The sequence below is a fragment of the Mirounga leonina genome, unplaced genomic scaffold, assembly GCF_011800145.1.
Source record: "Mirounga leonina isolate KUSES-001 unplaced genomic scaffold, KU_Mleo_1.0 Mir_125, whole genome shotgun sequence".
NCBI classification, from domain to species: domain Eukaryota; kingdom Metazoa; phylum Chordata; class Mammalia; order Carnivora; family Phocidae; genus Mirounga; species Mirounga leonina.
Genome location: NW_023270305.1, coordinates 64790817 through 64805168, shown reverse-complemented (window position 1 = coordinate 64805168; position 14352 = coordinate 64790817). Strand labels below are relative to the sequence as shown.

Below are 14352 nucleotides of genomic sequence, written 5' to 3'. Positions count from 1 at the left end.
CCGCCCCTTCCCAACTCTTCACCGCTCTCCCCCAACTCCCAACCCTGCCCCACCCCACCCTCCTTTTCATCACACACCAGCCCCAGCAGGATCTCTTATCTCTACCTTCCCTGCATTGAATCTGACCCACCTGATTACCACCTGTGATCACCTGATTATCTGGGCACTTTTGTCATTTTTAGCACCAGTGGTTACCTTGAAGGCTGAAATTGTGTCTTCTACTCCAGATTCCTAAAGCAGAGGCTCCTAATACTTACAGAGTGTTGGGACCCTTCGAGAATCCAGGAAGGGAGAGTAGGGATGGCAGGGCCCGTTTTCCCCAGCAGCTGCCCACCAGGATGCAGAGACCACATTCCTGCCCAGGCCTGTGAGGTCCACGCTGTGGGGACCATGCTTTCTACCCTCAGGACTTTGTAGGCCAGCTGGGCAATTCATTAGCAGATGTTTTAGAAGGGCACAAGGTGTCCTGAGCGTCTGGGAAGGTGGAATTAAGGTCAGACTTGAGGGGGGATGAAGATGGAGAGGTGAGGCTGGAGGGTGGGGGGTGGGGTTCCGAGTAAGGGAGAAGGTCAGAGGGGAAAGCTCCCAATTGGAGGCTGGCCTCCCTGTGCGGTGTCTGCAGCCTCAGATCACAGGATGCGCGCTGTGTGGATGCAGGACTCAGCCTCTGTGAGGGCCTGTGTGCCAGCCTCGCATGGGCCAGCAGAACCACCAAGCAGCGATCAAGTACAGGCCCTGACAGTCACGTGCGTTTGTCCAACAGCGATGCCAGGATGAAAGGGTCTCACTGTTCACCACCCAGTGAGAACCAGAGTCACAGCCTTATTTGGGCCTCAGCGGCTCAGCCAAGTTCACTGCTGCCCAGGCAGCTGGTGTGCATCAGTGCGCCTGGCAGGACCCACGGTATAAAGAATGCAGGACTTCCATAGCTGTTAGTAAACCGCCACTGCCTTGAATTTCCTGAGTGTCCCCAGCTGCACTGACCCTCCCTCCCCCGGGCCCCCGTACTCCCCGACAACTGAAGGGCCAAAACCTGGCACGGCAGGATGCCCAGGCCCCCCACCCTGGTTCTGATGAGCAGTGTTCTGATGGTCTCCCTGTGTCCAGGGCAGAGAGAGGAAGTAGTCGGCCCCCCTCCTGTGGTCCTGCCTTCTGGGGGGGCCAGCCCCTTCCCTCTCCTCCCAGCCCCCTTCGGGGCCACATCCCCACATCCCACACCATCCTGACCTCAGAGGACTCTCAGTTTTCTGGTTAAAAGAGACTGTGAGGTTGCTCTCTCCCTTTACAGAGCGACTGTGTTCTCAATGGTGACCGGATAGGATCTGGTGGCACTTTAATCCTATTGCACATATAAGGGGAGCTGGCTATTTTCGGAAATCCAGTGAAGAATTCTTTGATAAAGTAGCACATGACTGTCCTCATGTATCCAGGGTCAGGAAACAGTCTGCAGTTCAACTGAGGAGATGTTAATTGAGCACTTACTGTGTGTTGCCCTTAGGGGACATTTCTTTGCCAGTTCCTTGCTTAGCCTCTTGCCTGGATTAAGAGTTGCCTTTTGGGTTTGTCTCTGGTATACAGGGCCCATTGGGGCCCTGTGGGGCGTGCAAATACAAGGATGGCTACATGTTCATTGAGGACGGTGCATACTGTGGGTGTGGGAAGGAAGAACAAACAAAGAAGACTCGTAGCCACACTTGGCAGTGCTTCAGAGGCTGGGGCAGGAGGGTCTGCGACGGGAGGCCAAGTGGATGAGGGGGACCGGCAGAATGGTGGGGCAGAATCCCTTGGGTTCTGACCTGGGAGGAAAGCCAGGCTCATGCTAACTGCTTCTGTCCCGCCCCGCAGCCTGATGTTCACCAAGGTGAAGCTGGAGCAGGTACTGAAAGGCCCGGAGGAAGCCCTCGTGACCTGCAGACAAATGCTGCGGCTGTGGCAGACGCTGTACAGCTTCTCCCAGATGGGGTGAGTGGCTGTCATCATCCCTGGGGTTGCCAGGGTGGAGGGCGGCACTGGCGGGTGGCGGCTGCCGAGGCAACAGCCCACAGCCGAGCGGCCGTGATGCCTGGGGCTGGTGACGGTATTTGAATCAGAGTGTGCTCCTTGCTGCTTCTGGGGCCTTTTACATCCGTAGGCTAATTTTAACCTTTTGACAGCCCTCTGTGAGGACAGAAAGACGCTGCTCAGGAAGCCCAAGTTCAGAGGGGTAAGAAGGAAGTCAGTATTGAGCGTCTGGGCCAGGCGCTGGGATGGCCGCTCATATCTTAAAACACTGTCAGACTTTATTTTCAGCCCAGGAGGGAAACTAAGGCTCCGAGACCTTCTAGAATTTGCCAGAGTCACTCACCTGGTAAATGGTCGTGCTGGGGCTTGAACCTGGGTCCCTGAGTCCCAGCCCTTCTGAGCCCGGCGCTTCTTCCTGGCTCCATTTGGAATCTAGAAGAGGAAGAGGAAGCTGAGTTCCTGAAGGGCCTAACCCACCTCCTCACCCCACCCCCGACTCACCCACCGTCTCCACGCATCCTGTCTCCTACCCCAGTCCCCAACCTGGGCTCCAGGTTTTTCCTGGGCCAGACTAGGCACTCTTGTCCAGGTTGAAGCTGCTGAAAGTCTTTGCTCAAATCCCCTCAGACACTGTAGCCCAAAGCAGGAAAGAGCCTTGTGCCAGGCAGGTTGCACTGCATTGTCCTGCTCCCTGGTGCTCACCCCCTCCCCTTCCCTGAAATTGCTAGCTGTGTCATCTCCCAGAAGACCCCCCTCTGGTAGATGTGTTTGCATTTTCACAGGGACTCTGGGAGCCCAGAAGGCTTTCACAGTCCCCAGAAGCATGTCTCTCTAATGGTGAAATTTACAGAGGAGGCCCCACGGTAGTCCACCGGGGTTAAAACCCTTGGGCAAAGTTGGGTCTGCCTCTCTTTGAAGGCCTTTGAAAGGCCTGGGAGATTCCAGGGCAGAGCAGGACCCAGTGAGTGGAAGCTGCCAGAAGGAGGCTCTGGGCTGAGGGACTTTTCAGAAAGGGAATGGGGAGCTGTCTGGCCGCTGGGTGGTGTGTGGGTGAGGCCCAGACTCTGGTGTGAGGGGGACCTGCCCTGAGATGCTCCTTGCTCAGCCGCTCACTGGCTGCAGCCACTTGGGCAGGTCTACAGTCTGGCTCCCCTTACGGAGAGGAGCTGTCCTTGGAGGTGGCAGGGACTTTCCTCTTGGCTGGATGGTGGGTTGCCTGCTCATCCAGGTGGTCTTGGCAGGGCCCCTCTGAGCTGCGGCCCTGTCTCCCGGCATGTGGGCCCCTGCCCTGTGCCTCCCGTCCAGGCAGCAGATCTGTTCTCACAGAGCCTGGGGCTGTAGGTTCACGCTGAGGTCATTTTAAGTCACCACTCACACACTCATCTCTGATATGAGGGCCCAGTGGAGCTCCTCCTAGGTTCCCTAGGCACCTCTTTTGGGGAACCTCCCATAGCTCCCCACCCAGGGCAGGGTAGGGCTCAGCCAGGCCAGCTATCTGGAGTCAAATTGCTAGGACCAGAGGGCAGGATCCTATATCCTCTTGGCTTTCCCTGGAAGGGGGGCATTCTTTCTGAACCTGGAGCCACAGAGCAGAAACTAGGACTTGTGAAATCTGGTTTGGGGCAGCTGAGGCCAGAGGCCAGAATCCACAGCCTGAAGGTCTGGCCTACCATCCCCCCCCACCCCCCCCCCCCCCCTCCACAGTCCTTCCTCAGCTCCTCCCAGGCCAGCCCACACCCCTTCCGCCCTGCTCAGATGCCTGCCTTCGCGGAGCCTGCAGGCACCCAGCCTCTGACGCTTCAGCTCAACCCTCTTGAACTAGGTCTTTCTAAGTGCTCATCATGGACTCTCCTCCCCACCTGGCCACCGGGTTCTTCAGGGCAGGAGCGATGCTGTATGATGGCCTAGACCCAAGTGGCAAAAGGTCCCTGAGATGGGCTGTTTCCGGAGCCCTAGGGGTGTCCCTGTCGGGGGCTGGGAGGGCAGGTGGGACAAGAAGCTGTCCCACCTGCCTCCGGTACTCCTCACGGAAACCTCGTGAGACCAACTTCCCCTATTTATTACGGCACACAGTAACAAGATGAGAAAACTAAGACTTGGAATGGCTAAGTAGCTTTGCTGAGGGTCACACAGCCGAGGAGGGGTGGCCCGCGTCTCTGGCTCCTCGGCACTGAACTCTGGTGCCTCCCAGGAGTGGAGGAGGGTGGGGAGGAAAGGCACCAACCTGGGCCCACTGTGTTTTGTGGAAGGTTTCCTCTAATGTCTGCACGATGGCCGTGCACCTGCAGGCCCCAGCTCAAGCCAGTGTGAGCCCGAGTTTAAATGGGCAAGGACGGGGCCCTGGCATTCTTGGTGGGACCATCGTCTGGGCACCCCGGTGAAGGGAAGAAGCCTCTGGCCCCAGGCTGGGCTTGCCTTCTCTCCTGCCATTTCCACTTTGGCCTTCTCGAAGCTTCCCCAGTTAGCAGGTTCAAGGGCAACCCCAGAAATGGGCAGGGGTGGCTGGGGCTGTGCAGCCTTTCTGAGCTGGAGGCTCCCCCACCTCCCAGTCTGAGAAAAGAGGAACCTCTCTAGCAGTGTGGGAGCCTCAAGGACCTGGGGAGACTACCATGCTTGTTTATCTGCCACCCCAGGCACCCCCCACCGGCTCTTTTGGGGCCACCCTTTTGGGGCAGAGCGGCATCTGGGGCTTCCTTCCCTGGGGGGTGGGCTGGGGGCATTTCTGGTGGCCCATGAAGACCAGGCTTTCCTTGGGAGCCAGACCTTGGGGCCCGCACTCTGCCTGGCACTCTGCTAGACATTGTGAGGGCAGCAAAAGGCAGCAGAGACCTCCTGCTGGCCTGGGGGAGCTTCTAGCATCACGCACCTCAGAGGAGGGAGAGTTTCTGAGCCACGTTCTGCTGGCTGCATGCTGACGGAGGGCAAGGGAGGAGGCAGCCGTGTGGGGCCCCGGAGCCACAGGAGGCTGTCTGGATGGGTGAAGGGCACTGGGCTGAGTTGTAAAGGATGGAGGGTTGGGGGTGGACCAGAAGAACAGCGAGAACGTTCTTGGCAGCAGCAGCATGAGTAAATGTTAGCTGTGGGGATGAAATGTGGTGGCATTAAGGAATAGCAGGGAGACTGACAACCCCACGGGCACAGTGGCGGGGGTGTGTGTGTGTGTGTGTGCGCGCGTGCACGTGCTGGGGATTCATAGCATATCATTGTAGCTGCTAGAGTGAGCCAGATTCTAGAACCCCAAGCTTGAGCTCTGATCTGTTCTGCCACTCTGGTGGTCTCCATCCTTCCTAGTGGTCCCAGCTTTGACTCCGTTCCCAGGCCTAAACTCTCAGCCCCGGAGCCTGCCTTGCGTGAGGCTCCCTTATTCTCCCTGCCGGCCCTCCACCTCACCGGGGCCTGGCCTTACCTTGCCTTTCAGAGGCCTGGAAAAGGATGGGAGCCTCGGCGAGGGCGTCACCCTGAAGAAGCAGAGCGGCATGCACCTGACTCTGCCCGATGCCCATGACGCAGACTCCGGTAAGAACGTGCCCGTGGGCAGCTGTCCATGTGGGTCCACAGCTCACTGTCCCAGCCTGAGCAAGAACGGGGAGAGTGGCATCTGCCTGGCCTGGCCAAAACCACCCCGCTCTCAGCCAGCTGCAGCCCCAGAGCCTGGTGCTGAGGAGCTAAGGAGCTGCCGTTGGGCACCTTTCTGGCACCTTCCCACCCATCCTGGCTCTGGGGTGGAAAGTGAGCAGCTGAAGCAGGCAAGGGGCGGGGGGCGGTTGCAGAGAGGAGAGCCAGGGCGGAGGGACAGCTTTAGAGCCCAGAAACTGTCTCCCTTTAGGCTAAGGGTCTACCACTAAAGTGTCCTTAGTAGACAGAGTCAATTAGAAAGGAATGAGCTGAGCGTCAGTTTACAACTCTAAGCCCAGAGTGGACTATTTCAAATGAGGACTGATGAAAGCAGAAGAGCAGAGGCGCAGAAAGAACTAGTCACAGGAACAGAGTGTGAGGGAGTTGTATTTAGTGGCATTGCTTATTCGGTCCTCTTCTGTGGACGTGAGCCGAGTTGCACCTTTGTCGTCCGTGATGGAGCTGACTGCCCATGCCTGGCCCGCACCTGACTTCCAGGCACATCCGAGGGCCACTGGGCTAACTGTGGAGCTGCTGACTCCAAAGAGGGAACGGTGAAGGAGGGCATGGCGCCCTCGCAGAGAAGGGGAGACGAACCATGAACAAATGATTAGGGCTCCACGTGTGTCGGCTCAGAAACTGAAACCATCTGTGGTGTGCCCCGAGGTCTCCTGAGTTGATTGGAGCCTTTATTGCCCCTGAGAGAGAGAGAGAGGGAAAAAAGTGCTCGCGTTTCACCTGCATGTGAAGCGTAAATGTCTATGGCTTATATATCCTGAGCAGGGACCCGAGTCACCCAGAACTGCCACGGGGCAGAGCACACAGGGTCCGGCCCGAGCCCCTGCTACTCAGGGATTTAGCACAGCGCAGCCTCAAAAGGGACCTTCCTATAGAAGAAGCAATAATACGCACCTGTGAAAACAGAAAGCAAAGAGAAGGGAGAAGAGAAAAATCCTCCAGTCTTACCACCCAGACCTTAATAATGGCCTTTCAGACCTTTTTCCCAGGCCCCTATTTCTTTCTTAGAAAAATGTGATCGTACCATTTTCCAGCTTGCTTTTTTTTCACCTAACTGTGCTGTGAGCATCCTTCGGCATCCATCTCCGTATTTCTGAGCCGTTAGTGTGATGGCCACGGGGTCTTGGATGATGATACCCACACGTATTTTGAATCACTCCCCGTTGTTGGACATGCGGGTCATTTCTGTTTTCAGTATTCCAGGCACCTTTGCCAACATTTAGGACTGTCTTCTTCAGTGATAGACTCCTAGGAGTGGGCTTGCTGCCTGGTTGCCCCTCCTAAGCTCCTCATGCCAGCCACGACTGAGGGTACAAGGAGGGCCCTTCCCAGTGCGCCCATGAGCTGGTTTGCGACTGCTCAGCCGCCTCCCCTCTTGCTCTGCAGGCTCTCGGCGGGCATCATCCATCGCAGCCTCCCGGCTGGAGGAGGCCATGTCAGAGCTGACTGTGCCCAGCTCCGTCCTGAAGCAGGGCCCCATGCAGCTGTGGACCACGCTGGAACAGATCTGGCTCCAGGCTGGTGAGTGTTCCCGGCCCCAGTGACAGAGCTGTGACCTGCCCTGGAGGAGGGTGTGTGGGGCTGTGAAGACCCCTGACAAGGCCTGCATAGACTGCAGTACTCACGGAAAGGCCTGGGGATCAGGAACCTGGAGCTCTCTTTCCACCTCTTTCTTTTTTGCTTGGCCCAAGAAGAGTCGCTTCATCTCTCTGGCTGTGGGTTTCCTTCTCCACCGCATGGGGACAGGGCCTGCCTGCCTGCCCACCCTTGGGGAGGCTCTCTGGCAGCAAATACGAATGTGAGCAGATTTGAGGAAAGACCACACAGATGGATAGCCTTCTTAGTCTCAAAGACAGGCCCTGTCCGTCCTTCTTGCCCAGCCTCTCCTGAGTAAAACTAGTTAGTAAAACTAGCTCAAGCCCCAGAGAGCTCACAGAATGGCTAGAGAAGAGGGGAGGTCTGGTGGTGTAGTTCAGCAATGGCGGAGGGCTGGTAACACCGAGGGGGCCGTTCAGGTGACAGTCCCTCTTGATAGGTAACTGGCACCGTTGCCACCATGGAATGTGAGGGTCAGTTACTGCTGGGGACAGGGGCAGCTTCAGGATCACACAGGGCTGGGTTCTAATGCCAGCCCCCTACGGCCCGTCCTGATTGTGAGTAAAGCGGTCAGTGCCGTGTGGGGCACATAGTAGGTGCTCAGTGAAACTCCTCCCCTGTTTTCTTGTTACCCTGATGGGTGCCCATCTCTCCCCGGGGGCTGGCGCCTACAGCCCCCCAGGGGAGACGCAGAAGAGACTGCAGGTAGAAAGTTCCTGAGCCGAGCGGACACTGCAAGTCAGAGGCTAAAAATGGTTCACTGGGGATCTGAGGCTTCCCGCTGCCTGGATTTCACATATGGCCCCATTAGCATGCCGTACTCCCCCCCCCCCCCCACCAGAGGTTCTGAATCTGGGGGGAGAAATTGGATCCGGATGCACAGGCTAAACAGGGAAGCATTTTAATAATGCAGACATTGCCCCAGTTAGCATATCAGGGTCCCTCAGGAGGCTAGGGATGTGTGAGGGCCCTGCTCCCCAGCCAGCTTGTTGCATCCTAAGTAGCGAGAGGAATGTTGAAACGCCAGAGGGATACAAAACAAGGCCTCTCCTTAGGCAAAGAGCCCCCTTCTTCTAACACATGGAGCCAGCATGGCTCCCAGGGGGCACACTGGAGCCCCAGCCCCCTCCATGTGCCTGGGGTAGAAGGCTGTACCCACACTGGGCCTTCACCATGTGGATCAGTAACGCGGTGATCAGATCCTGGAGTTGTGCGTTGCCTACTCTGGAGCTAGCAAGGCCTTAATTTTACTGATGCATGTTGTCTGCTACCATCAGCAAATGAACACGTGTTTGCACTTCACAAGCCTGCTTTCCATTGCTCAGGTATGCAGCTTTATGCTCAGGGTGCTAGTATGTTCTGGTAACTCCAGGGATGGTTAACTCATGGCCTTCATGAAACTTGTAAGCAGGCTTGGGAATTATCAGTATAAATATGCCCTTCAGTAATTTGCACATTAGCCTTTGTTCTCTGGACATTATCCTAGATATTCAGCCCCCAAAGAACTCTGAGAACAAAATCTGAATGCTTTTTTTTTTTTAAAGATTTTATTTTATTTATTTGAGAGAGAGAGAATGAGAGAGACAGAGAGCACATGAGAGGGGGGAGGGTCAGAGGGAGAAGCAGACTCCCTGCTGAGCAGGGAGCCCGATGTGGGACTCGATCCCAGGACTCCAGGATCATGACCTGAGCCGAAGGCAGTTGCTTAACCAACTGAGCCACCCAGGCACCTGAAAATCTGAATGCTTTGAATGTGGTGCCAGGTGAGGGTTGGGCGGTGTGGCATTAGGAGACAGGTTTGGGTGTATGTGACTGATCCAAAATGGCAGTGACTTCTGCAAAGTAGACACTTTGTTGTCCTTTTGAAACAGTTCAGAGATGGTGCCCTTGACTGGGATGACAGCTCCGCTTTCCCGGTCCAGGAACCCAGGTTCTTTCCATTTTGTTGCTCCTGTTCTCCGTGGAGTGTCACTCTCACCCCTGTGACCCATCATGGCTCTTCATCACGTTCATCTTCCAAGGCATAACCAGGGAGAGTGGGAGAAGGGGACACCCCCTCTCTGTAAGGACATATTTTGAAATTTGCATACATCAGTCCCCGCCATGATCCATTGGCCAGAACTTAGTCACATGACCACACCTAGCTGCAAAGGACTCTGGGAAATGTCACTGTCCTGGTTGTCCGTATGCCTCATGAAAAATCAGGGGCTCTGTCATTATCGGAGAAAGGGAGAAGAGACTGAGGGACAGCCACCACAGCCCGAAAGGGAAGTAAAGTGTCCCAAGTTTTCCCTTCCGAGCATGGGAGGATTCCGGAGCAGTCTGCACACCATAAGCCGTCAGCATCAGCAGCAAGCATGTGCCTAGCCCTTACTGAATGAAGGGCTGCCAGGACCAAATCACCGAGGCAAAAATTTTTCCCTAACCTCACCCCCAATCTGACCCAGGCTGAGAGTATCGTCACCAGCATCCCCACCCCCACCCACCCCGCCTAATGATTCCAGCAGCTGCAGCCAATGTGCAGAAAGGAAGAACATCCTCCTTTTTCATTTTGGAAGGAGCTCGTCCCCCAGCTTTTGTTCAGGATAAATTACACCCCGGGCTGTTGCGGCTCCATCAGTAACCCCCCTTGGTTTGGGAAATGGTATCCTTCCTCTCCCAACTCTTCTCCTCCTGTCCTCTCCAGGCCTTCACCCATTCCAGTCAGATGTGACAAGCATCACAGGGGGGCTTCCCCTTGAGAGATGAGTTCCGGGAATGTTGCCTCTTTGACAGCGGGTCTGTGTGACAATGGGAGAGGCACAAGGCCTCACAGATGTCCCCACATCCTGCGTGTTGAGAGGTGCCTTTTGGAAGAGCAAGATGGCCCACCTCCCTCTCTCACGGCAGCTCATGTCTCTGGGAGCTAACAGTGTGCTGGGGGGAGGGAGATAGATGTAGGGAAGGGTTCCCCTGTCCTGGAGGACCAGGGGATTCCTAGGCGGCCATGGGCTTTCACTCAGTCAGGGGAAGTTGGCCTGAGTCTCAGCTTCCAAATGGCAGATTCACAGTATCTGGGCACTGGGCACAGAGCTCCAGCTGCTAAACAGATGCATCAAGCACAAGCCAGTACACCCCCTGGTCCGGGCTGAATCTGTGCCCAGCGGGCCTGTAAGATAGGCACCTTTGCCCAAGGCATCTCAGAACGGGGACCACCTGTGGGGACAGTCCTCAGGAGGCCCTGGGCACTGGTAGGTAAAAGCTGCCCAGCTGTGAGCTGCGCAGACTGGGGAACTGGGATGGGGTGGCCAGGGCCGTGTCTAAAGATCATCTTCATTATAAAATTACAGTCAAGGGAGGGGCACTTGTGTGGCTCAGTCAGACATTAAAGTGTCCGACCTTTGATTTCGGCTCAGGTCCTGATCCTCAGGGTTGTGAGATCGAGCCCCGTGTCAGCTCAGCCTGGGCATGGAACCTGCTTGAGATTCTCTCTCTCCCTCTCCCTCTGCCCTTCCCCCACCCCTTCTCTCTCTCTCTCTCTCTCTCTCTCTCCCCCTCCAAAAGAAAAAAAAAAAAAAAGAATACAGTCACGGGAGAAGCTTTGCCTTGCCCGTGGTCCTGCATGCTCCTTTTGTGCTTTTGTTCCCTCATCTCTCATCCCTTTCTTTATCTTTCCTCACGCTCCCCTCTGTCCCAACTCCCCACCCTTCTCCCTCCTGCCTTCTGTGCCTTCTTCCCACGTCCCCTCTTCCCTTGCTCTGGCTTTTTCTTCTTCCCTCCTCTGCCGGCACTCCCTGCTCCCAGCTGCCGAGTCACTGAGGAGAGCACTCGGGGACGGGAAGTCGCGAGCGCAGGCCCTGCAGCCTTGACTCCCTGTGGCCTGGGGAAAATCGGGCCCCTCTCTGAGTCCCTAGGTGGGGGGGTCTCAGACCACCTGCAGAATGGCTTTAGACCTTCTAATTCTCTGTTATTCTCTTGGTTCCCTGGCCGCCTCTCTCACTCCTTCCTTGTCCGCCTCTCTTCCTTCTCCTTTATTCTGGGTGTCCGTATGTCCTGAAGGTCTGCTCCATGGGGAGGACGCTTGTGTCCTTTAGGGGTCAGTTCTGGTGATCCCCTCTGGGGTTCAAGGCTAGCTAAGGGCCTAACCTTAACTTCTTTCCTGAGCTTCTCCCTGAGGTGTCTCTGCTTTTAGCCTGGGTGCCCCTCCTTTCTGAGGTCTCATGGAAGGTCTCTAGGAAGCACCTCTCACGTGGGGAGGCCCCTGAAAGATGGTAGACCTGACCCTGGGCCCTCCCTCATCCTGCCCCTCAGCTCAGGAGGAGCCCCCGGAGCAAGGTCCTCCCTGCCAAGAGGGTGTGCAAATAGCCCATGAAGAGTGAGTTCATCCCCCAACCTGGGGGTGGGGTGGGGCCTGGCTCTGGCAGAAAGACTGGAACCGGCTCTGGGTGCAGGGTTAGATCAGGATGCCTCAGAAAAAAATAATAAAAGGGACTGTTGCAAAGCTCCAGGGAACAGATGTTTTCCATTTGGAGCTTGCCGAGAGAAGCGCAGAGGGGGGCGGGTGGAGAGAGATGGACGGAAGAGGGAGAAAAGCTGAGACACAGAGGCAGGAGGGGAGGTCATGGGTAGGCAGACAGAAGATGAGAGAAGTGGGGAAATCGGGATGGAGGGAGAGAGAAGGCGCTGAGGGGATGGGAGAGGGGCCCTCGACACTGGGGACAGCAAGGTCTGTTTGCCGGGGTGGTGGCCCGGGCTGTGAGAATTCAAGCAAAGTCCAGTAACAGGGAGCAGGCCTCCAGCCCTGGCCGGAGAGGAGGCCGGGATGGGTGGGTACCTGGGGGCCCCAGCAGTCAAGACTGGGAGGTCTAGAAATCGGGGTAGTGGACAGGCACGGTGCCACATGCGGGGCTCCTGCTGTAGCCGAGGCTTCCTGTCTGGGGAGCACCATGTTTGGTAAAATAATTGCCCAGGGACGGTGAGGCTAGGAAGAAGGGGTGCACTGCAGCCCCCAGACCTGTGGGCCCAGCTGCAGGTCAGGGGCCCCGCCCTGGAGGCCGAGCATGCCCGGGACTGTGCAAGGCGGCCAGGAGCCCTCAGGAGACCTCACTTCTCTGGCTCTATTCTGTGTCATCTGGTTTCCTGCCTAACTGGTAATGAAGTCCATCAGACCAGAGCAGCCCTACCTATTTTTCCGGGCATGTTCTCTGGTGTGTGGCCAGCCCAACAAGGCCCAGGGCCCCGAGGAAAGAGGGAGGTGGGGATCCCTGTAATTGAAATCTGTTGATATGAAGGCACTGTGAGGAGTCCCCAAGGGAGAGGCCAGAAACAGCCTCCAGAGACAGAGACTCAGAAGACAGGCTGGCAAGTTGTAAACAGCTTAATGAGCCACGGTAGGAGCAGGCCGGCAGGTGGGCCGGAGCTGGGGCAGGCCTGCTGGACAAGGGCCAGGGGAGTGGAGGGCCTAGCCTCTGAGCTGAGCTCCTGGTGGTAGAGGAAGCGTCCTCCCTGCCCCAACACTCACACGACACACTTCCTTCTGCTTCTCCCCTCGCCTCCGGTGACCCTGGGGAGTTCGGTCACGGTGGAGCCCAGCCCTCTGGGTTGGCACAGCCTCCCTTCTCTCTGTCAGTCCAGCTGCCCCTGCACCTTCAGGCCCCAGCTCAAATGTTGCCTCCTCCAGGAAGACTTCCCTGACCACACCAGCACAGCTGACCTGACCCCTTCGGAATTGGCACGTGTCACTCCATTGCCTTGGCTCACTCCAGCAGTTTGGTTGCTCAGCTGTCCCACCTCTCCCCACCTCCACTCTTTCTCCTGGGATGACCAGGCACATGGTCAGTACCTAATAGTTGCACACTGGACCCTCAGTTATGAAGGCAGCCTGCTCAGAGCCCCAAGCAGCAGCTCCAGAAGGAAACAACAGCAGAGCAGAGGAGAGCCTAGGCCGAGCTACACAAACCCCTGAGCTCGGGCCAGCCCTCCCTGCAAGGCCCTGGCTCAAAGCCCACCCTTCCTGGCCTCACCTTCCCGTGCTTTCTGCCTTGGGACTGTGCCGCTCAGCCTGTTTACGGGGACAAGAGCCTGCATTTTTCTCTGGCCTGATCATGGGGGCCTGGCTCCTCTGTGTTTACTTAATTCTTCCAAATTCTCATCTCCACCAGAGAAAAAGAGTTCCCTTGCTCAAAGGCCTCTGTAGTATTATAGGATGGGGCAAGCTACTTGATTACACAGTGAACCTTAGGCAACATTCATGCTGACTGCCCCAAGTGCCGTGTGCTGTAGTCAAGGCCTTAGGCTTCCTTCCTGCTGCTTGTCGGAACAGGAAGACGTGGTGCCTGGGTCTGGCTTTCCACTTCTTTCTGGGAGCTTCTTTTGGGATGTCTGTTACCCACCCGCCCTAGACCTCACCTGAATTAGTGTGACCTCAGCCCTTGGCCAGTGCTAGGAACAGCTCTTGGCAGAGTCACAAGCCAGGCTCTGCGTGCCCTTCTGTGCTCCCATCTGTGCACGGGCACCAGCCCCCGGAGGGGCAGCCGAGCCCAGGGCTGCCACCAGAGGAAGGCTGAGTGGGCCATGAGGCTGAGCTGCCAGCCCAGCCAGCCTGTTTCTAAAAAGTGCGTGCTGTGGGCGTGTACCTGTGCAGCACGGATCTGAGATGTGCCCTTACGTGGGCGGGCCTGGGATCGAAGATGGCCCCATTGATCTGGGGGAAGAAGGCAAACTGGTTGTGGGACAGGTCTTCCCAGCTTGTTGGTGAGAGGCATGGGCATCCCTCATTCTCTCGGTGCAGCAGAAAGCCCTGGGCTTCGGAGGGAGGCTGGAGCTGCGCTGGGAGTCCAGCGCTGCCTTGCCTCTTTCTATGGAGGGACTGGAGTGAGGATCCCCGCCCCCACCCCCCCAGCTTGGTTTGTTAGTGCAGAGCCCTAAGAGCACCTGCTGGGAGGAGTAAATGAGAGAAGACACTTGGCAGAAGCAGGCCTTGGCCCACTGTCCATCTCCAGGAGCGTGGGCTGTTTGGGAGCGCACGCCTGCCTCATCCTGATCAGCCTCCATCCCCCACTCCCAGCCTCACGGTCGTCAGGTGGGGGGACACTGCAGAAAGCCACCTGACCTTTATGGATACCACCCGTGCCCCCACTGCCG

The 14352-nt window shown here is 56.9% G+C and overlaps 1 protein-coding gene across 4 annotated transcripts in view; it reads left to right on the top strand.

Annotated features, from left to right (window-relative positions):
• TTC7A (tetratricopeptide repeat domain 7A) overlaps positions 1-14352 on the top strand; it is a 116891-nt gene that overhangs the window by 88116 nt on the left and 14423 nt on the right. For all 4 annotated transcript variants that reach the window (XM_035001621.1, XM_035001623.1, XM_035001624.1 and 1 more), the window contains 3 exons: positions 1846-1962; positions 5420-5517; positions 7021-7155. In XM_035001621.1, coding sequence (XP_034857512.1) covers positions 1846-1962; positions 5420-5517; positions 7021-7155 — 350 coding nt within the window. The remainder of the gene's footprint in view (positions 1-1845; positions 1963-5419; positions 5518-7020; positions 7156-14352) is intronic.